The sequence below is a fragment of the Hydractinia symbiolongicarpus genome, chromosome 13 (genome assembly GCF_029227915.1).
Source record: "Hydractinia symbiolongicarpus strain clone_291-10 chromosome 13, HSymV2.1, whole genome shotgun sequence".
Lineage (NCBI taxonomy): Eukaryota > Metazoa > Cnidaria > Hydrozoa > Anthoathecata > Hydractiniidae > Hydractinia > Hydractinia symbiolongicarpus.
In genome coordinates, this window is record NC_079887.1 from 12,133,898 (window position 1) to 12,157,165 (window position 23,268).

The 23,268-nt window shown below is 31.9% G+C and overlaps 3 protein-coding genes across 3 annotated transcripts; 1 reads left to right on the forward strand and 2 right to left on the reverse strand.

Moving 5' to 3' along the window:
- Positions 1-22: 22 nt before the first annotated feature.
- On the reverse strand, positions 23-5,561 carry LOC130623425 (probable 18S rRNA (guanine-N(7))-methyltransferase). Its single transcript, XM_057438912.1, has 12 exons — positions 5,509-5,561; positions 5,392-5,429; positions 4,694-4,789; positions 3,610-3,692; positions 3,330-3,426; positions 2,655-2,751; positions 2,478-2,528; positions 1,806-1,891; positions 1,470-1,518; positions 1,233-1,282; positions 819-917; positions 23-367 (listed from the first exon to the last, which is right to left on the reverse strand). The coding sequence occupies exons 1-12, from the start codon at positions 5,548-5,550 to the stop codon at positions 316-318; spliced, it is 840 nt and encodes a 279-aa protein (XP_057294895.1). The 5' UTR covers positions 5,551-5,561; the 3' UTR covers positions 23-315.
- Positions 5,562-6,194: 633 nt separating this feature from the next.
- Positions 6,195-7,423, reverse strand: LOC130623428 (spliceosome-associated protein CWC15 homolog). Its single transcript, XM_057438914.1, has one exon. It carries the CDS (start codon positions 7,308-7,310, stop codon positions 6,654-6,656), a length of 657 nt encoding a protein of 218 aa, XP_057294897.1. The 5' UTR covers positions 7,311-7,423; the 3' UTR covers positions 6,195-6,653.
- Positions 7,424-10,248: 2,825 nt separating this feature from the next.
- On the forward strand, positions 10,249-23,115 carry LOC130623423 (bifunctional ribokinase/ribose-5-phosphate isomerase A-like). The gene is made up of 18 exons (XM_057438910.1): positions 10,249-10,940; positions 11,474-11,570; positions 11,818-11,894; positions 13,318-13,416; positions 13,783-13,905; positions 16,854-16,944; positions 17,373-17,418; positions 17,491-17,537; positions 17,719-17,802; positions 17,929-18,037; positions 18,711-18,795; positions 18,878-18,920; positions 19,020-19,097; positions 19,635-19,849; positions 20,419-20,520; positions 21,577-21,702; positions 21,918-22,018; positions 22,332-23,115. Exons 1-18 carry the CDS (start codon positions 10,829-10,831, stop codon positions 22,455-22,457), a joined length of 1,761 nt encoding a protein of 586 aa, XP_057294893.1. The 5' UTR covers positions 10,249-10,828; the 3' UTR covers positions 22,458-23,115.
- Positions 23,116-23,268: the final 153 nt, after the last annotated feature.

Sequence of the window (23,268 nt, forward strand, 5' to 3'; positions counted from 1 at the left end):
AAAAATAACAACAAACACAATCTGACAAGAATGAGGCTATCCGTTTCAAATAGATATATACTCAGGTTTTACAGTTCATTACTACTCCTTTAAAAGATATACATTTGCCCAAATAATTATTTCAATACATAAAAATATAGTAATTCGGTTAAAACTTTACGTTAAAAAGACATTTGGCATCATCTTGTTGTTCCACCTTTCGTAGAAATAGGCTTGATGTCTGCGATGACTGAATTTTAATGTTACAGCTACCAGGTAATCACTCTGATGAAGATGTTTGATTAGATTTGCTCCTTATTTTCCTGGCACCTATTTTTAAAAATGAACTTTTCGCTTTCTTCCTGAATATTTTGAGTCAGCTCGTACGCTAAAAAGGTTTTAAATAGGAGCAAATTAGATAAAATCATTGATAACATCATATGAAGAATGTATTTTATTTATCTATTATTTTGAAAAATATAAAACAAAAAGCATATAACTGCAAACAGTTGAAAGTTTATGTGGCTATTATGTCACATAGGCAGATTTATTAAAAAAAAATAGAGATCATCAAAGTAAAATGGTGCAACTTTCCTGCATTTTCTAAACAGAATTGATAAGGTTATAGTACTGGTATGCAAGGAGTGTTATGCCGTTTTTAAAAAAATGTTAAAATGTTCCCTGAATTTGGTCTATTTTTCTGTTGGTTTTTTGAAGACTTTTTCAGATTTGTCCCAAATCAACACAAAGACAATACTTTACTCCAAGTGTTTACAAGCATTCTGTCAGAACTCTAGTGTAATTTTAGCTATATAAAAAAATAAATACACTGTACTTACTCCTTGCCCTGTCTTCTCTTCCGATTTTTTTTCATAGCAATCCATTCTTTACTTTTCTTCAGAGGTTTTCCTTTTCTATCATGATTATTGTTTCTCTCTCTAAGATTGAATTACGTAATATCCACAAGAAATTAAGGTGGTAGTCCCAATAAAACAATAGGGGTCTTATGCATTGCTATTTTCCTTTATTCCCCAGTTTTTACAAAAAATACAAGGATTAATAATTTTTATTTTAAATGACGTAAAACAAGTAACGTAGAAAATTATTTCTTCTTGTTACAAACAAAAAAAAATTTGTTTGACTCTGATATTTTAAATGATAATAAATAACAAACAGATAATAAAAAACTTTCAAGTCATTTCTAAATATTATTTGTAGGTTAATTAAATAAAAAAACTCCTGTGAAGACATACCTTACGCCGGTGTAATTAACAGTATTGTGAGAACCTTCTGATCCAAGACCCTAAAATTATTAAAAAAAAACGTTTTATAATTCAGAGAATCAAAAAATTGCCTTTAATACGGTAACACATGACAAAACAAGAGTATCGCATAAAAGGAAATATTTCTGGCAAACCGACAAGTATACTGATAGAAGTTATAGATAAACTATTTTCAATCACATTTGGTAAATTTCAAAAGCTACTTACCTTAGGTAAAGTGGCTGATGAAACTCCAGCGAATAAGCACAAAAACATTCTAAAAACAATTTCAAGAATTATCAACAAATACCTATACATAAATATATCCATCATTTCTTTAAAAACACTGGGTCCAGATATTATTAGCAAGAGAATGAACTTCATAAAATTTTTTAGCATTGGTTTTAAGAAAAATGGCTGGCTACTGCTTGTAAAAGTGTGTCATTTTATTATATTTACTATCTTTTTCTGATTTTTATTTTAAATATAAATAAAATAATTTTTAAACACTCTTGTGTCTTGTTAAACATCTATTTGCCTTAAAATATTAAAACAAGGTCATACTTCTTTGCTCTTGTACTGTTTGGGTAATCAACAACAACACCTCCAGTAAAACCAGCTCTCATGGCTTGCGAAGTAATCAATTCAACCTATAAGTGAGAAAAGTCTATAGCATGTTGTATTGTTCAAATTCTTTGCATCTGTAGTTCTTAGAATCCAAGTTACTCCCCCTAAAACTGTTCCTTCATCTGACCATGTATGCCTCTATCACTTGCGTAAATTGAAATAATCAAACACAATTTCAGGAAGATGACAGAAGGAAGAAAAAAGTTGTGGCCATTACATACAAGAGATAAATGTATGCAAAGTCAACAAAAAGGAAAATTACGTCGATTGAATTCCCAGAATATATATGTTTTCTAAGGTCTTGGAATTAAAACATTTTCTTAACTATGTGTTACAATGTGTTTTGTATTAAGCTTATCACCCAGAAGAACTTAAAATCAATTAAAAGCAAAAGAAAAATCCTTATGCAACAAATTTTAATATAAAATACCTGTGCATAGAGTTGCAAAAAAATATAAACACAACTTCTTTTCAGTATAATCAAATCTCCAATATGTCTTTTTTATATATAAATCACTATACTTTGTAATAAAAAGGAAAAATAGTGTTTTGTTTTTTAAACTTTTTAGGTTTGATAAACAATATTGTAAAAACTTATTGTAAAAATACCTGATCTGGGTTTTGTGGATAAAATTGAAAAACAGCTTTTCCACCACGAATCTAACAAAAAAAATGTTCACAACAATATTAAAACTGGCATAGCATTTACCTGTTTTGTTAGCCAAATAATCGTGAAAGACTTAAACAAGTCAACAAATATAACTCAACTATTTTAAAACTACTCACCAATGAAGTGTAGAGGGAGCTAAAAAATTGATGGAGTCTTTTCACTGGATTGTGCCACTTTTTGTCAGCATTACAAAGCCACTGCAATGCAGAAATGCTGAAATGGCAAGCAGTGTAAGTTGTAAATGATTTTAAAAGCTTTTTTATTCGAACACACATTATACAGTTGTTTAATGGGACATACAGTGTTGAGATTGTGACAAGTTTCACAGTTGCATTTAAATGCATCACACCCAACTGACAGAGCAATATTTTGGCAGTCCAAGAAAATCCAAGTAAAAAAGTTATTTATTAAATGTTTTTATTCCACGCTAAGTACTTTAAAAGCCATATCACACTTCAACTTGATAATATCATAAACACAAAGCTGTTCAGACAGTTACAAAATTTAAGCAAGGTACACACAAAAATTTATTTTCTATTAAGCGAAACGTTTGTTTCACTCACCCAGCAAAAAATAACAAAAGCTAAAAAAATCAATTGACCAATTTAATCTTAGTATTATAAACAAGCAAATAAAGTTCTGTGATGCTTTTTTCATTTAACTACAGTAATAGAAAAAATATAATGAAACAGTAAGGCTGATCTTGAATTTTTAACCAGCATGTGATCAAATTAGTCGATTTTATATATATTCTATTGAATTATAGCTAAAAGTAGATCTGTTATAATAACCTTATACAACCATCAAATGTTCCAGGTCGAAATGGAACACCCATTCCAGCATCCAATTCCAATAAATCACCTTCAACTTCCCGTTCAACTGCAATATCTAAAGCAGAATTTTGATGCAAAGAGTCAAAAATAATTTGTCAACTGCCAAGTTTTTTGTTTTATATTTTTATTTTAGGAATTAAAGGCATCTGTTTCAAAAGTTTAAGTTTCAAAGTTTGTAATGACGGAATAATATTAATAATGAATGATAAATTTTTAATATAATTAAAAGAAGTCATACCAAGCATAGAAGAACTTATATCAAAACCAATCCAGTGATGTCCATGCTCTGTTAAGACTTCACCACTCAGCCCTGAGCCGCATCTAAATCCAGTTATACAAAAAATGTGCAATATTATCACTGATTTTGGGTCATGAAAAACAATCCCCTCTACATATAAGGCTCAAAAATTATTCATAAGTTATTTTGGTGGGTTTTTAGCAGCCCATAGCCTGAGGCACCATTATAGTCAAATGACTTTTCCTTCAAATTCAATAGTACACATCACATACTAATTAAAGAAGAAACTTGTTCCAACATTAAGGCGCATTTACCTATATGTGAATACATTTGAAAACACTTTCATCTGATCTGAAATTTTTGAATATTATTAATTGGTGATAATTAAACTGTGAGCCTTAAAATTGTGGATTTTTTCTTGAGTGGTATTACAATATATCTTAAAAATAAAGTTAAAAAAAAATCACTATCAGAAGATGCCCTAATCGACTCACTCTTAGAAAAATTAAATTTAGAAGACATACCACATGTTAGTGATAAAAACGTAAAAATTGTAAAAAGGGTCTAAACATTCTCAATTGATTTGAGAAAGGTGTTCAATGCCACCTTTTATGGTAAAACCATGCAACATATAAAGATTAGAACTAGCTGTTTTCTCCTTGCTTGGAAAAGCCATAAAACTCTGAATCCTAGTGCTGTGTTTAAATGATAATGCAATACGTACTAAGTTTTGATAACTTTAGTGTACTCTTCACTGTGAATACTAATTTTAATGTAAAACTGAAAGAGAGATTGTTAATATGTTGATTTGTTTTGAACTATGTACTTTATTTATTTGCCTCAAGAAAAAGAGCTGTTGTTTTTGGATCTAACCTTTTATGGCTGGATTTAAAATCTTTGGCAAAACAATATTGAATTTGAAACTAATTGACTAAATTTGCAAAAAAAATCACTAGTTCCTGACAACATAAAAACAAACTTAAAATCCAAATAATGCTTTAAAAAATCAAAGAAAGTTTTAAAATATAAATTTAATTACACAACTTAAATCAAAATATAGAGAAGCAAATAAAAACATACATACCCAATGTCCAATAAAAAGCAATCCTGATCATCGGGCAATGCCAAAAGTTCCAAAGCTCTTTCAGTCATTTGATTTTGGATATCAATCATACGTGTACTGTGCGAAAAAGAAAAAGAATATAAAACTAGTTGGGTGAAGTAGAAAAAAAATTTTTTATTGCATGTGAAACGTAACTTAATAATGTCGTAAAGTTGTGTCAGATGTTGTGTGGAAGCTTATTTTATTTGTTTAAGTCTACTGTTCATATTACATGTTTATGCGGTGAAATCCCTAACCCAGTGATCAAAATCAGTAATTCAAAGTACTTTATGAATTTTTTAAAAGTTAGAAATAAAATACATAATTTATTGGTGAAAAATACGAAATAACTGAAAATACTATAAAAGGGGTTAACGAAAAGCATAGAGCGTTCCTTTTAAAATAGCTAATAATATATGTTGTCTTTAAAGAAAGATTTTTTTGCTCCTAGTTAATTGGATAATGGTATGCAGCAGATAAATTATCGTTTTTGTTGAAACATATAAACTTTCCTATTTTTAATTTGAGCGCAACTTTTTGAAACCACAAAGCATAACTTACATTAAATTAGTGGCATATAGCACAACAGTTTTCACGGCTGTAGCGTTGAGTTAAATGCTCAATTAATTTTATCACAGTAATGTCTCATTCATTGTACAAATAAAAGAATAACAACTAACTTTGATGTATATTTCCTTGCTTCCTCATCATTGTAAAACTATGAAGTACAAATTGACATATGAAGTAATGCCCAATTAAAAATTTATTTTATAATAGAAAATAAATCAGTAACTTACTATTTCTGGAGGAGCTTGAATTTCAGGCCTTTTCGCACTCATGATGTTATTTCTATTTTAAAGAATGTTTGACTAAATTATTTTATGCAGTTCAGGAAACAGAATTACTTAACACAACTAAGTATACTTTAAAATGTTAAAAGTTTTTGTATATATGTTTTTATTGAAACAACCTACAGTACAGTAGCACAATTTTTTTTTAAAAAAAATCAGAGCTTCTGCAAACATGCAGTCATGCTAACATATAGATCAATAAAACTTATTGTTTAAATACTTATGACTTACATGACCCAACCTATAAATACCCATAGCGTAAATCTACAAAAACTCAAAGTTATATATACATGAGTTACAAAAATAAGATACAAAGCTTTCTCAATTGTTGTTTTGTTCTGTAACTTGAAATGCAGTATCATCGCTATATTTTTTCTTTTACTTTATGTTTAGTGAAAACAAATTGAGTCACTCATACTTTCATGCCAAAAACTTTTATAAAGAATACAATTTAAGACAGTTTCCCTTTTTATGTAATTTTACCTGAAATGTAAGTACCCCGAGGTGATACTGAACTTTTGGAGAAAAAAATTTGTGAATCAAAAATCTATATTTTTATTAGTCATAAGACTGGGAATATTTACTATACTTTTCTGGAATATATATATTTGATAAAAAGAACATTTCAGAAGTTAAAAGGAAATTAAGCATGTTAACATATGACATATACATTGATGTAATTATAAGCAATAAATAATCCAGTAATGGATATATAACCTATATATATATATATGTGGTGGGTTACTGTATAATGTAAATAACAACTAGGAATTCAAATGAACATTCTTTAGCTTTATCAATACTACAAACAAACAACAACACTCCTGCTAAACGTTGAATTTCTGTCTGCTTGCAAGTCAACTTAAATGCTCTTGAACAAAGTTAACAAAAAACGGCCTGGAAACAGTGCCACCAAACTTCTTTAAAATTTTGAAAATATAAAAAATGTTTATATTTTTTATTATATATGGCTTTGCAAACTTTTGTCCAACCCCTTGACCTAACGTCACCAAAAATATAAAAAATTTTTTCTTGAAAGGTCCTTCAGCATCATACAATGTCAATATGTAGAGGACATAACATTATAGCAACTACTTCACATATTTGTCCATAAATCTTTTATGAAACTCAGATCGAATTGTGTCATTTATAAAACCTTTATTTTTGTTTGTGTCATCATCTTTTGCACAATTTTTAAACACAACATCATCATCCCATCTACGATTAACACGAAAGTCGGAGGGCTGTTTATTGAGCAAAGGATTACCAGATAGCAGGTTTTCAGTTCGAATTCTTTCCTCTTCTTGGCGTTTTTCTTGTTCTTTTTTCATAATTTCTTCAGCACGATCTCTTTTTATTCTTTGCAATTCAGCTAGAAGCTCAGCAGTATCATCTTCATCATCACTGTCATCCGAATCTTCATCATCATCATCAACAGCATCATCAGCATCAAGCTCAGTTGTTGATTTTGGTTCAATTCTTGCCCTCTTAGAAGATGAATGACTGTCTCCTCCAGTTGACCTTTTACTTCTATCGCGAATGTTCTTCTCCCTTTCAATTAAATCTCTTTTGAAGTCACGGCCTCGTAATTCTTCAGTAGTATTTTGACCAGTTTGTCTCGTTTTTATTTTCGTGTGTGATGGCAGATCTCTACTTGAGTACTGTTTAGAAAGAACTGACAAATTACCTTCACCTCTTTGCGTGCCTCCTCTTGCAGTATCAAAGGTTGGTCTTGCAGCAGTCGTCATTGTTAAAAGATATATATATGTCCTTAAAATTTAATCAAAATAGTTCACAAATTCGCAAAGCGCAAACAATAAAAACAGTACGCACTTCTTAGTTTACCATTTTTAAATGTTCGAAGGAAACAAAATCACGGAAAACGAATATGACGTAAAACATTGTTTCGTGTGTGTTTTCACATGGCATCATAACATTGCCCATTCACCGCGAAAAGAATCGTCATTCACCTTCCCTGGTTGTTGTTGGTTGTTGGATTGAGTGACATTTAACTGGCTTATTTTATTTGATGAGATAGTAGTTAGTAGCTAAATGGCTAATACTAGGTCACAGTAGCTCAATTCTTTTCTTAGCAATAACACTCCTTTTCCAGTCAGGAAAAATTGCGAATTGAGGATGAATCAATATTAAGAAAATAAATCTTTTATAATAATACAGAAACTGTGTGGTGTCTATCCATAACAGGCAAAGTGGATGTGTTCATTTTCCTTTGATGTTGCCGTAAAAGTGCATGTCTAATATGTAAAATTTCCTGACGTTATGGTGTGACGTCAATAACACAACTTTAACGTCAATATCTTATTATCAATTAATTGCAACCATTTACAGTGCACCTAAAACTTTGAGGCCAAATAACTTGGAAACGAGGTGGTAACATCAATGATTTTTCACCTCGTGGGTAACTAGGGACATCTAGGACCAATTTGGGTAATTTTCCAAAACTTGGATCCCCAAATCCGTTTTGGAATGGACAGGTTGATGACGTCATCAAAAAACCTTCAAGCCTGAATATCTCTGCAACTGTTTCTCAAAAGTGCATGATCCTATACATTTTCTTGATCAGCGTATCAAGATCTATACAATGAAGGCAACAAGTATACCAATTTCCTAAAAAAGAAATTTTGGTTTTTGACGGACCAATGCTGACATCAGCAAAATTTTTAAACCCTTATATCTCTAACCGCTCATCAAAGGCACATGATCATATACATTTTTTCATCAGTGTTTCAAGTTTTACACATTACAGGCAAAGAATAAACTAAATTTCCCATTTTTTTATCTGAACTGCTGACATAAGCTAAACATCTAAAACAACCTATTTTTCCATTGCCTTTATGTTTAAGTGGATTTCTCCATGGACCTTATCAACTAGTCTCTACAATAAAACAGAAACTGTGTCTGTCTGTTTGTAACAAGCAAAGTGGATGTGTTCATTTGCCTTTGATGTAGCCGGAAAAGTTATGTCTCAAATGTTAAATTTTCAACGATTTTTACAACGGGTATGCAAATTTCTAAAAAATTTTTTTTTGATATTAAGCAGATCCTTGCTGACATCAGCAAAATTTTTAAACCCTTATATCTCATTACCGTTCATTAAAAGCACATACAATTTCTTGACCAGCGCTTCAAGCTCTACACAATAGAGGCAACCTGAAAACAAGGTTCTAAATTTTATTAATTTGTGGATGGTTTACTGAAGTCATCAAAATTAAAATGACGCTTTTTTCATTTTTTTCTGCCTTAGTGGATTTTTCCACAGGCTTTATTGACTAGTAAATATTTCCTTTGGAGGCAATTCAATAGAGAGTGAGAGTAACCATAGCCCCGGGTTAACCCAAGCCAAGTGAGGGAGATTGGGGCAATGACCCACTGTGTGGCCCATAGGATGTTGCAGAGAGTTGTCTGGCAGAGTGTGAACCCTAATTTGGTCCGCCTAGCTTGGAATGAGCAGTAGGACTCCGTATCTAGGCCATGGCCCGCCTTAAAATAACAGACAGGGTATATTCCTTGATATTTGTGAGGCTAGCCATGTAAAATATAAACATCTCTCTCAGGGGCTCCCCGGGAAAAAAATAAAAAAGTCTCATTTGTGGCGCCGTAGATTAGTGGTTATAGCTCTCGTACTCTGTGCGGGAGACCGGGGTTTGATTCATCTTGACGGCGATTCAACATGGGCGAGTGAATGTTACCATAGCCCCGGGTTAACCCAAGCCATGTGAGGGAAATTGGGAAGATGGCACACTGTGTGGGCCGTTGGATGTTGCCGGGAGTTGTCTAGTAGAGCGCGGGCTCTAATTGGGTCTGCGTAGCTCAAAAATGAGCATTAAACACTCTAGGACTCTCCATCTACGCCATGGCCCCTCCTGGAAATAATAGACAGGGTGTATCCCTCAATATTTGTGAGGCTAGCCATGTAAAATATGCACATCTATCTATCTACAACCACAATGGAAATTTGGAAAAATATTGTGCCCAACATTTTTAATTTTTTCGAGATTTAAATTTTGAGTTTTTTTAAAAATACCAAACTTGCCCAAAACTCCTCCATAATCAAGGAAGATTAAAACAAACAGCTTCTACTGCCAAGCATCAAACTAGCACTAGTCGAAAAAAATTGTAGACGCTATGTCATCAATAGTGATGAAAGTGATGACAAATACACAAACTTTTTTGCCGTGCAATTGGATCCTTGATATAAAATATATTGACAGACTGAAAAGATCCAGCATTTGCACACGGCAACTATAACGGAGCAAATAAACTTCCAAGCTGGACTGGGAGCAAAGTTAATTGTGCGATGCAACAATAAAACATTTGCATGGCAGAAGAATGTTTTACCACTTAAACATCTTCGTTAAAATACACCTTTTTTACTTTCAAAGTCATCAGGTTTTTTGTGATTGTTTCTACAGTTTATTTGGTTTTGTTTTCCCATTCTCGACTGTATGTGATTCTGAATGTGAGCGAAACACATGCAGCATAAGAAGATGTTAAAAAAACCTGTTAACTGATAGTCTTCTGGAAAAAACTTTAAACCTCTTTTTCACAGTGTTCATTTTTTAAGAGAGTACTTCTTGTGTTTCAAACCTCTTTTACAAAGCTATAAAAGCTCTGGGGTAGAGAGCAAACCTAGCGTGGAGAGGAATGTTTCATCTAAATTTGATTTTTCTATTTCATGAGCTTCAGTAAAATATATCTCTCCGAAAGTAAAAAAATGATAAGAACAAATTTTAAAATTGTTTTAAGATTAATGTTTTTTGATCCTAAAAAAGCAAACGGCAAACATGGGAACCTAGTAGTTTTGTAAATGGGATCTCATTTGTAAGGGAGGGGTCGTTTTTTATCTGTGTCTTTTAAACCTTTAAACTTTATTTTCCCTAATAATTATCATGAATTAAATTGCACAACCACATTATATCTTGCAATGCCTTTTATTTGCTGTTGAACAAAGAACTTCATGAATATGACAGAAATTAACAGTGATCCACTAAGTATGATCTTCAATTTATATGAATATAAGATGTTTATTACACTTGTTCTCGAAGGATATTGTCATTTTTTTTTTGTGTTTAAGTTTTTGCCTGAAGATTAGTGAATATGTACACAAGAACATAGAGACTTTCTATTTTCAATATTCTTCCCGTTACTGTGTGATAACTACTAATTATAATTTAGACTGAGAAACTAAAATTAAAACCATAATGTTCAGTAATGCAGATCTATAACTTGTTAGAATCTTTGAAGAATGAAACATTTTTTCTGCAAAGCAACAACCATGTACACTAGCCTTGTTTTGAAAAAACTGCTGCCTAGAACATTGAAGCATGCTACATGCAGATTTAGTAGCACATCAACAGGTATACATATTTTGTTTCTAATAGTTTCTTATGTTATTCATGTTACCCCCTAAATTTATAAGTTTTGTAAAAAAAGAAAGAGCTTGATTTTCCGGGGCTTACTAAGGGTTTTAGCCATTATATGAAATATTATATCTTAACATAGAAGCACTTCACACAGGAAAAAAGACAATATATTTGAAAACACACTTTTCCATGTTCCCTTCAGCAAACAAAAAACTTTTCTCAGGATGTACTAATAGATAAAAAAAATTCAAGAAACCCTTGATTGTACACAATTTTAATTTTTTTGCTGTGATCTCATCCAATCCATTTTATTAGGAACTTTTATATATATATTTATTAATAATTTTTCAATTCTTATTTTGTCTTAATAATTTTTTTGCCTTAAACATTTCATACTATTATGCTGTTCAGTGTGAATTATCGCCTCTCATTATTACGGTAGTGGATCATTGCAATATCTTATTTTGTCTTCAGAATGTGACACAACCGTGAGAATACCTTGTTTGTAATATTTTATTTGTATTTAGGTAACAAGTTTGTATTAGGGTGTGGCAGCAATGTTGTTGATCAGATCCATAAAGTTCAAGCAGTTCCGAAAGTTGGAGAAAAAGGATTCTTTCAAAGGTTGGTTAAAAGTGGATTTTTACAATAATTATTAGTTCTTTTAAATGTGTTGAAAACACCTTTTTTAAATGTAAGATTTGTCAGTTTGGTGAAGACCAATGCAGTTAATACAGCAATACAGGATTTAATAAAATTTTCAATACACAATTAAAAAAAGCATCCAAGTTTATTATAACTGTATCTTTCTCTCTGAAAAGGCTCGTGTTCCACAAAATAACCATTATTACTTGTGACATCTTTTTTGCAGTCCTACAAAGTTACTTGAAAAATCTGTTGTTGGAGGTGTTACAATGAATCATTTATCTTGGGCTTCATTGCTTGGTGGTAAGTATATATTGCTTCAGTTCATGATTTAGTTCCAGACCTTACACCATGTCTGGGTGGAGACAATGCGCTCTGTTTTTTATCAATTTGTGGTTTCAAAAATAGAGCAATTTAAAGGTGATTAGCATGTAGAGATGATAATTTACTAACCCTGTGCTAATTCCTTTTACTGATTCCTGGGCTATAACAATCAGGCCATTCCTTGAAACAAGTGTGATCGCACGCGCACTCGCCCGCACACTCGTAAAAGGATTTACGAGTGCTTTTTATCGCACTCGTGAATTTTTTCTTTTTCTAAAATATTATAGCGATGAAAAAGGCTATTATGCTGATTACATAACATTCATTTCTTTGATTTGTTTAAAAAGTATAGAGAACATTAAAGTCGGCCCCTTTCCTTCATGCCAACACTCTTATGCTCGGCTGGTGCATTACACTGAGATTCGAATGAAAGATGGAAGACCATTTGGAACCATGCCACAAGTCAGTCCGACCTTCATCGTCACAGAATACTGCGAGAAGAGTGCCCACCCATGCAAGTTAAATATAACCAGAACATGGAGAGGTTAGGTGTCCTGTACCTTAATACAGCTTTCAGACGAATGTTTTCGTGATGTATTACCAAAGAAAAAACATGTTTAATAAAGTTTAAAAAATCTTTCTAAAAGGGGAAAGAGAAATCAAGAATGTATAGAAATATATTTAATGCCAAAAACATATAGCGAATCTGCCAACACATCATCGCGTTCAACAGTGTTTCAACTTGCACTTGTCGTTAATACGTTTTACAAAATTCATTTCTATATAGCTTAAGTAACATATAACGTTGCGGTAAACAAAAAATAGTTAAGTGTGAATTACACTTGCAAATATTAACATCGCACTTGTAAATTTTGCTTACGAGTGCGTTTTTCGCACACCATAGCACTCGTAATTTTTTTAGTGGGTGCTTTTTGTAGCTCTGGCATAGTTTTATTCAAGAAATGGCCTGAACAATTCATTTTTATGATAGATAAAAACACTTTTTGCACATTATCTATAAGCAACCTCATTTTGGTGGTCAAGCCTTATGGTTGCTCATTGGAGGGGGACTTTGTGATCCCCGAGTTGCTTAACTGGTTGTTAACACCTGTTTTTTTACTGGGATAGTGGAATTAAACTTTAGTGCTGTTTAAACACATATTTTTTCTGAGAAGATTTATGCTTGTCTACTTCATAAGACTGCTAAGATAAGTTGTTTAGGGAAAGAATGTGAGACCTAAAGGTTGCTAAGGCAGGTGGATATTTCTTTATGTAATTTGAGCCTGACCTGTAGCAACTGGATTCTTGAAAAATAAACTTATACATCAGACTTTTTCTGGTCTCTCCACAACCAGCCATTTCAAATTTAAACATTGTAAAAATAATATTTCAATTGGTTTAGTACCTACTGGCTTGTTAGCTTTGCAAGGAAATGACCCGTGTGGTGAGCTGATTCGGAAAACAATGCAAGAAATGAAGATCAATCAAAATTTTTTGCAAAGTACGTAGATCTTTTACGAAGGATATATATTTTTTTGGTACTATTAAAGAAGGCTATTTGTTAGAACTGTTAGGGTACAGAACTGTTCACAAGTAGATATTATCTGATAGCAAGACAATTCTAAATATCACACCAGCAAGAATATATTTAAACATCGTCTTTTTGATTCATTTTTTTTTATCTCAATTTTGATACAGGATTTTGATGGGAAAACAATCTAAACTTTCAGCCCTCTAAATTAACAAAAAAGTTAAAGACAAACTTTTGCCACTATTAAATCAGCTATGTTATCAAAACAAAAATTTGCATTTGGAATAAATAATTTAGGTAAATCATTTAGTTAATTGTTTTTAAAAAATTTTATAGTACAAAATGACTACGCAACAGCTGAATCATATGTGTTTGTACAACAAGATGGCGAACGTTCCATTGTCATGGCATCAGGTGCAACAAGCTTGATATCTGAAGAGAAAGTGACAAATTATTTTAGTAAGTGTACATGTCCGTGTTATTGAAAGATATGGCGCGGATTGTTGAATAACAAACAAGGCCTTTTGGACAAGTTTAAATTATTTACACAAGTGATCATATGTACAAACGTTTTTCAAAATTGTGTCTGAATTTATTTAACAAATACATAAAAAATTCATGCTAGAATTGTTCTAAAGTCAATGAAGCAATGGTTCTATTAAGAGAAAGTTTATCTCCCTTTATGATTAGGCTCTCCTATAAGGTAAACTTAAAATCATTACTGTCACTGCATAAGACGGTAAAATTAAAATACAATGGCGCGTAATCACATAATCTATAATCCCAAATAGTGGACAAATGATAAGGACTGTTAACAGATTTTTTGTAAAATGTGATATTCCTAGGTCTGACCTTAAAGTGGCGAATAGTTTTTACCTACATTTTTTGTGATGTCTGCTAATGTGCATGAGTTAATATAGTTTAAGAGGAGTATGATCTAAACCAAACAACCAAAGATCCTAAGTCTTTAGTCAGATTGCGAACAATACAAAATCAACGTATGTCTTTAATAGGTCGGTGTTTACGTTCCTTGTACGACTTACTATTAGCCAAAATAAGAGCCATAATCTCTACAATAATATGGAGAGTGTGTCTGTAACAGGCAAAGTGGATTTCTTCATTTTGCTTTGATGTTGCCGAAAAATGCATGTCTAATATGGTAAATTTTCTGATGTTGCGCAACGTCAGTATCACTAGTTTAATGTCAATATCTTATATTAAATTAATGAAGCCATTACAGTGCACCTAAAACTTTAAGGCTAATTATCTTAGAAACGAGGTGGTGACGTCAATGTTTTTTCATTGCGTAGGTAACTAGGTACTACCTAGGACCAATTTGGGTAAGTTTCCCGAACCTGGGTCCCAAAATCCGTTTCGGAAGGGGCGGATTGATGACGTCATCAAAAAACCTTCAAACCCTATTATCTCTGCAACAAAATAACTTATAAGATGTACATATTTGAGCTGCGTTATTTTTGACATTGTTATTATCCGTGACTGTTTGTGTTCTTACTGTTGGTTTTGTGAGTATTGGTGTTGTGAGTGTCGATGTTGTGAGTGTCGATGGTGTGAGTTTCATTGTTGTAACTTTTTATCAACTAGATTTTGCACCTTGCAAGCTGTTCTTTTTTTTATTTTCTGTAAGATTTGACATTTGACATTTTGTGTAACATTTTAAGAACATTTTTTTGTATATGCATTGCTCACATCAGCAAAACTTCTAAAGGGACTGATTTTTTTAATGGCTTTTTGCCTAAGTGAATTTTTCCACGTGCCTTATCAACTAATAGCCATAATAATAGCGGAAACTTTGTTTAAAAGTTAAACAGCAAAAGATAATTCTTTTTCTATTTTAAGAGTCATGTAACGATTCACTTAGTGATAAATTTAGTGTAAATGTTGGTGTACATCAGGGTTCTGTACTTAGTCCTTTGTTGTTTGTTCTAGTCTTAGAAGCGCTGTCGATGGACATGTTGTCCATGGGAGTTATTGTATGCAGATGATTTGGTTCTCATAGCAGAGTCGATGGAAGAATTAGTTGAAAAGTTTGAGAAGTGGAAGAAAGGACTAGAAGAGAAAGGGCTAAAGGTAAACACAGCAAAGTCTAAAGTCATGATAAGTAGCATTGCAGCCAAGTGTGACCTTGTAGATGGAAAGTGGCCTTGTGGAGTTTGCAGGAAAGGGGTTGGTAGTAACTCAATTTTTTGTCAGACTTGCAAGCATTGGGTACATAAGAAGTGCAGTAGTATTAGTGGAAGGTTAAGACCTGACATTCAGTTTGTATGCAAGCGTTGCAAAGGTGAGATTATAGAGAATGAAGTATTTCCAGCTTTAATGATGTACAACAGTGGCTCGTTAGAGATAGTTGAGAACTTCTGTTACTTAGGTGATATGTTGGGCAGTGAAGGGGGTGTTGGATGAAGTGTTACTTGCAGGATAGGTTCTGCTTGGAAAAAGTTCAGAGAGTTACTTCCTTTGTTGACTAGCAGAGTCCTGTCAATTGAGGTAAAAGGTAGGTTGTATGAGGCCTGTGTAGGAAGTGTTATTTTGTACGGTAGTGAGACATGGGCAGTGAAGCAGGAAGATCCTGACCGTTTAGAAAGGAATGATATGAGAATGGTTAGGTGGATGTGTAACGCCAGTGTGAGAGACAGAAAGAGTTCAGATGAGCTAAGAAGCAGGCTTAATCTCTGTAGAATTAAAGATGTTATCCAGATCAGAAGATTGAATTGGTTGGGGCACTTGGAAAGAATGGAGAAGCATAATTGGGTAAGAAAGTGTAGAGACTTGATAGTTCGTGGGGCAAAGCCCAGAGGCAGAACGAGAAAGACTTGGCAGGAGGTTATAAGGACAGACTTGATACAGAGGAAGTTGAGTTTAGATCTAACACAGTCCAGATCAGATTGGAAGAGGGTCATTAATATCACAACGGATGGGGAGTTACAACAATTATATTCTGCCTTTTCCGATATTTTATTACATAGTGGACTGTTTAGAGTCTAGTCGTATTACATTATAATTAGCATTTTGCTCCCAACAACAAGGATAAAAATTATAATATGTCTGAGAGAAAAGAGTGTTACGACAAACAAATTTGTTTCTCGCATGTATTTGTGTAGACTATTGCTGTCATCTTACAAAACATTTAACCTCAGAGTTGAACTACACGTATGTTTGCCTGGACACTCAAATGAAGTAGATTTGCCTGAACACTCAAATGAAAAATAGCAAAAAAGAAAACAAAGTTATTATAATCAAGATGTTTTTATGCAAACAAATTACTAATTATAACCTGAGGACATTTCCAGTAGTATGATCACAAATACAGAAAATAAAGTGTGTCTTTTCTTTATTTTCTAATACATGCTGTTGCATTATCAATGTCAAAAATTTTTTTTTAAATGTAGAAGAAGCAATACTTAACAAAGCTAGTATGCTGACTACAGAAATCTCACAAGTTCCCTTGTCAGGAGTTATTCAGTTGCTCACATTAGCAAAGTAGGTTTTTCACAATCATCCTTTTATTTGGTTTTACCACATGAGGATTAAATTTATTTGCAAACATAATGGTTCCATGTTAACATTTAATGTATGTGTTATTCTGTATACATATATGTGAAATTAGTGATGTGAATGTAACTTTTGCTCATTTGCTTCATTGAAATCTAATACATGGATAAACTTATGTTTTTCATCAGTAAAATAAAGGGGGCAGGTAAAGTAAGTTTTTAAAATGTTTTTGCATGGGTAGCGACGGGTCATTGCTGACAAAAAAATTCAGAGAACGGTTCTTTTTTATTGTTTTTTTATTGTTCTTCTGCCTAAGTGGATTGTCCAGAGGCTTATCGACAAGTAGAATAATAGAATAATAGTAAGTTTCATATTATATACAGGTTTAAAGTTCTGGTAATTGCTTGTGTTTTTAGAGAAGCTGGTATCATAACTGTTTTGGATTTCGATGTTTCACCAATGGTTAGTTTTAATTTCATAAGTTTTATAAATAATTTTTTTTCTTCCAAAAGTAAAATCTATTACTGTACACAGGTAGCATTTAATGAAGCTAATCTTGGTAACTTGGATCAAGTTAAGAGGTATCATTTGCGTTATGTTACAGTTGATCAATTTATCTTTTATGACCTTTGCACAAACTAGTTGCTATAAAGACTGTACCACTACGATAGAAATTATTATACCCAACGACATATAGGTGATCTTGACTGCAAAATATTAAAAAAATTAGGTAAATGTAACAAAATCTTTTCTTCTCTACAGAATCCTTCAACTTGTTGATGTGTTAAAGCCAGCAAAACATGCAGCTTTGGAAGTTGTGAAATTGATACGATCTGACATTAAAGAGTAAGTTTCATACAAAAGGTTTTGTTATTTTCATCTATGGTAGTGAAAAGAGCAAAAAAGATATTCTCCTTCAATCACATCGAAAAGTGATGAACTCGACAAAATTCTGTGTTTAACCTCTTTTAGCTCCCTGCAGCCATGTGACATAGCAAAGTATTTACAAGATATATCTTCTGCAAATTTAGTTGCAATGACCAATGGTGAAAAATCAACATTCCTTTCTACACCAGACCATGTATGTATTTATTTGAATTTTCCTTGGTTTTCTTTTTGTAACTTTACTGGTCACCTTCAAACACCTTCAAGTTCACTGCTATTAAGAAAACCTCTAATTACTCTAGTTGAAGAACAAAATATTATTTAATAGTATTCTCAGCACAAGATTTGTACCCAACCAACCTGTTTTGTTTTTGGGATGGTATATATGTATTTTTATGGTCTCAGTTTTTACCAAATTTCTATGCCATGAAAACAATCTGTCTCATATCTCAGCTCTTACACATTGTGTTACCCAAGTATTTCTAAAATTAACTTTAACTTTTTTAAAGCTTACAAATTAGCCTAATTCTGAGTGTCAAGTACTTCAATTTTAATATGTGTAAGCTCTCTTTCGGCCCTATCACTTTAGAAAAGAAGAATATTCCCTTTTTCCTCTTAGCATTTACACTGGCTATTTCTTATTGTGAAGAAAATCTAATGACCATAAATTCAAATTTTTTGCCTAGGAAACTTCTTTTTAGGACAGCTGTTCTCTACGATTGGGGCTCACCTTATTTTGAGAAGAACATAAATACTTATTTATTTAGTGCTATAGTGTGTAATTGAGAGGTAGTTAGGTGTCTACCTGCCATTGTTCTATCCTTACACCTTTTTGTCATAACATTAGGTTTTTACTTTTCTTCTTCTAGCTAGTTGAAGTTCCAACAAACAAACTTAAACATGTTGTTGATTCTACTGGTGCAGGAGATGCATTTTTAGGGGGAATCATTGCAGGTAATATTTGGTTACTTTCTTAAGGAATTTAAAATTAAGCAAAGCAAAAAGAAGCCTAGGGTAAACCGGTATTATATTCTAGGGATACATTTCAATGGCTTGCCTGAAACGGAGGATCAGATAAGGTGATAAACATTCATAAATGTCATGTACTACCTTTTCTTCTTTATTGCCTTACTATCTCAATATTTTTAGAAATATAAAGTGTATTTTGTGATATATAGGAAACTAGGAGAAATTGCAAATAAAACTGGTGCAGCTAACTGTCAAGTACTTGGAGGGCTTCCTGACAAAAGTTCAAAGTATGCAAACTGTATTGTTATGGATAAGTTGTTTAAGAGACCCCTGTCATTAGAAAAAAGTGTTTTTTGTTAAATACAATCACAATGAAGATAAGGTTATTAAACATCTGTCTTGTATAAAAACTGACTTGTCATATTTATAAGCAATCATTAGCAAATAGTGGCAAGAATGGTAGTGTTCGCAATTCAGAATTTGCTAAATGAAGTGCCGTCCTTGCAAACAAATGTTTATAAAAATATTGAAATTATAAATCCCTTTTTGTTGTATTTTTTTTTGTATATCACTTATTTCTCTAATTTCTATAAAATATTTCTATAGGGATTACCAGCAAGTTGCCTATAGTCAATGAAGAGCCTTGCTTTTTTCCACAGTCCTCAAACTTTGGCTAACCAGTTTTTAATACTCTTGTATTTTTTGGACTTATGAAATAAGTCCAAAAAATGTGCATTGGCAGAAGAAAAAAAATGTCAGGCTTTTTTAAGCAAAGACAAGAAAATTGTGTATTTAATAAGTAAAATTGCAATCTTTGCTGTTAGGTTATATCTTGCAGAGGAACTGAAATATTTCAATATCACCAATGAAAGTCGGTCAAAAGAAACAGATGGCAATTCTTTGGATGAATTTAAGAATAGCCTAAGGCGTGATATTGATGCAACAGAACATATTTTTCAATGCCTTGATGATGATGATTTATCTAAAGTTCTTGATCTGATTTTTACTTGTAAAGGAAATGTTCTCACATCTGGGATAGGTATGATTTTAAAATTTCTAATTAATACACATTTTAATTAGCCACCAGTTCATTGACAACTGCAAATTTGCTGGAATAAGTACTAATAAGCAACAACAAAGATTTTCAATAGGCAAAAATGATAATCTGCTTTCCCCATGATTCATGGAATGCTTTTATTCCTTTTCCTGTTTTTAAACCAAATAATTGTTTGTTCCTGGGGTGTTATTTGAACATTTAGCATTAAACACAACAGACAAGAGTAAATTGGGGTAATTTTTACCAGAGGTTTTGATAATCTTCTAAACTAGTCTGTGGGCTGTGGACCGTGGATAAATCCGCGGTTTTGCTTGTCCTTTTGTTTACCGCATCTTGTTTGTCTCGCTACATTTGTTGCCATTTTGCGTGACAGACAGACTTACATGGGTATTTAATATAGATTATTTACAGGCTATGGATATTTGATTATAGATTATTAACGATACCATTCATGGATTATCATTATTTTTTTACTTGTTTATTTGTTTATGTTTAATCAACCATCATTTCCTATAAAAAGCTCTTACTATGAATTCTATGTTTGATTACAGGTAAGTCTGGTATTGTTGCAAATAGATTTGCCTCCTCACTGTCATCAATTGGAACTGCATCTCACTTTGTCCATGCTTCGGAATGGTCACATGGTGATCTTGGTATGTCGGTTACATCTTTTTAATCTATTTCTAATGTCTTTACTTTGTTTTAGACTTCAATTACGGTGTGCGAACACATTGTGTTTCCATATTTCTAGAATAACTAGACATTTCATGATTTTGAAGAGACTTAAATTGTCAATTGTATAAGGTTCACTGACTTAAGCTTTAATTTTTAAACTGTAGTTGTCCATCAAACTATATAATTTATAAGAGTAACAGAGGTGTGGTCAGTATATTAGATCTTAAAACTTTTAATATATATATATAATCAGGGTTCGAATTAAAAAAGTAAAGTCGGTTCGCAAAAATTTCGACACTCTGTAACGAAGTAAACCACCATATAGGTGTGGCCTTGGAACACCTTAGATCAATTACTATTTTTCTATCGCCGTTCTTCGTTCTTAAGTTCTTAAAATGCGATCTAAAAAAGCATTTTTATTGCCGCTTTTCGTTCTTAAACTTTTAAAATGCAATCTAAAAAGACTTTTCTATCGCCATTTTTCGTTCTTAAACTTTTAAAATGCGATCTAAAAAAGCATTTTTATCGCCACTTAAAAATATTTGATTCGCAATTTTATCATTTTCTTCGCAAAGTGATTCGCAAAAATGGCATTTGGATTCGCAAATTGCGAATTGCAAACTGCTAATTCGAACCCTGTATAACAACAAAGTTAACTATGTTCGTTAGAACAAAATACTGGCAAACCTTGGAAATATTCTTCATACTTCTATGAAAGGTGTTTTTTGTAATAGGAATTTGCGAATCCTGATCAATAATATTTTGTGAATGGCACGATTCTTTTATATTTGAAAATCATGCAATTTTAATCTCTCCTTTGATTTAAAATAGACATGGAAAAACGGAGATTAAAAGTTATTTAAAGCAAAAAACTTTCAATAGGTGGATATGTAATTATTTTTGGAGAATCAACTATTTTAAACTGCAAAAAAAAATATTTTTCTTAAATATAGGTCTGTTTTTTTATTTTTGGGAATTAAAGTTATGCTAGTACCCTGAAATTTGCCAAATTCCCGAAACTGTCTTTTGTTCAGGTAAAATTCACAAAAATGACATCATCATATTCATATCACATTCTGGAAACACAGAGGAGATTGTAGAAGCTGCTTATCTGATAAAACGGAAAAATGTTCCCATTATTGCGCTGCTTGGATATCAAGGTATTTAAGCTAAACTTATTTCACAAAAGCATTTGCTGAGGATGCTTTGATAGACGAGCTTTTTTATTGACGAAATTGACGAAAAATACTCTTTGTCTCTTGTGGCACATAAAGTTTCTTTTTGGTAAAATCATAATCTGTAGCAGAGTGTAAAACACATTTGTTGAATATGAAGCTTTCCCTAAAGTTTAATATTTCTAGTTATTCTTATTCAGGCTCTTTACTGGGAGATATGTCTGATGGAAAGATATGTTATGGGTCAAAAAAATTAATAGAACCATTAGGTGGCATTCCAACAACAAGTATAATATTGCAGGTTAGTTGTATTAGTTTTTTACTGGTATGCTTTTGTGGTTCTTTTTGGCCTGCTATATTCAGATTAAAACTGTTTGTATTTAGCATTTAAATCTTCGTGTAAAATTGGCTTTCATAACCTTTGTTGACTATATATTTATTATTATTTTGACCGGGTGATGATAGACGGAGACTTTGTCGTAATATGACCATAAAACAAGGCAGTGACCCCAAAAAGTAAAATGGAGGAACCATTACCTATAAATATTATGGCAATAAGATAATTTATTACATCATTTCATTATTATTACATTAATTGTATTTTATTTACGTAGGATGCAATTATTAACGGCATAATGTGTCAACTAATACAACGCAAGAAGCTAACAAGAAGTGACTTTGTATTCAATCATCCTGGTGGCTCGTTGGGAAGAAAGTTTTTGAAGAAGATAAAACATTAGCTTTTTTATGCTGCAGTATATTTTCTTTTGTTTCATCTATTTATAACATTTATTTATTTCTTATTTATTATTTTATTTTATATTTAGTTTTATTCTTTTCTATTCTTTATTTGTATTTAAAACTAGTTGAGTGTATAGTATTAATGTAGTGATGGTAAGAGATATATAACAGTTAAGATTTCAAATTTATGTAATTTTATTGTTGTTGTTGTTGTTGTTTTTTATTATTTTGTGACGAACAAAGTAGTAGCTGTGTTATACCGAGATAACCTTTTCATGAATTTTTTTTTGCTGAAATCAACATCATTCCCAGCTTGATGTCGGTTTTCTAAGCTAGCCTTGTTCAGTTGGTATATATGATTGACCTTCTTTCAATCTGATCTAGATTGTGTTAGTTCTAAACTCAAAATTCCTTAGCATTAAGTCTGTCCTTTCTTGTTCTATACCTATTAAAGAAGAATTAAAATCTTTTACATGGAATCACAAGTTTGCTGAATTATTTTTTATTTTTTTTATCACAATTTTTTTCTTTGTATTATCGTAGCTAACTTTTTTTTATTAATTTTTAACTGTGACATGAACTGACTGATTTTGTCATTGCATGGCTACATATGATAAAAAGAAACTGCATTCTCTTAACATAGTCTTGTCAAAATATTCAAATTATAAAATTATTTATAAAAACATAAGCCTGGGGAATTCGCTAAAAATTAAGAACGAAATAACAACAGTCTAAGGCTTAAAACTTAGAACATTTCAAGTCTGAATTTTTTCTAGATTTTGTCTTAAAATTAAAAGAACAATTCTTTTT

Excerpts from the sequence above, each read along its gene's own strand:
- LOC130623428 (XM_057438914.1), bottom strand. The coding sequence starts at position 7,310 with ATGACGACTGCTGCAAGACCAACCTTTGATACTGCAAGAGGAGGCACG.
- LOC130623425 (XM_057438912.1), bottom strand. The coding sequence starts at position 5,550 with ATGAGTGCGAAAAGGCCTGAAATTCAAGCTCCTCCAGAAATA. Across the intron at positions 5,430-5,508 it reads TTCAAGCTCCTCCAGAAATA|TTTTACAATGATGAGGAAGC; the intron begins GTAAGTTACTGA and ends TGTACTTCATAG. Across the intron at positions 1,283-1,469 it reads CATCAGCCACTTTACCTAAG|GGTCTTGGATCAGAAGGTTC; the intron begins GTAAGTAGCTTT and ends TAATAATTTTAG.
- LOC130623423 (XM_057438910.1), top strand. The coding sequence starts at position 10,829 with ATGAAACATTTTTTCTGCAAAGCAACAACCATGTACACTAGCCTTGTT. Across the intron at positions 17,419-17,490 it reads ATTTCGATGTTTCACCAATG|GTAGCATTTAATGAAGCTAA; the intron begins GTTAGTTTTAAT and ends TACTGTACACAG. Across the intron at positions 21,703-21,917 it reads TGCGCTGCTTGGATATCAAG|GCTCTTTACTGGGAGATATG; the intron begins GTATTTAAGCTA and ends ATTCTTATTCAG.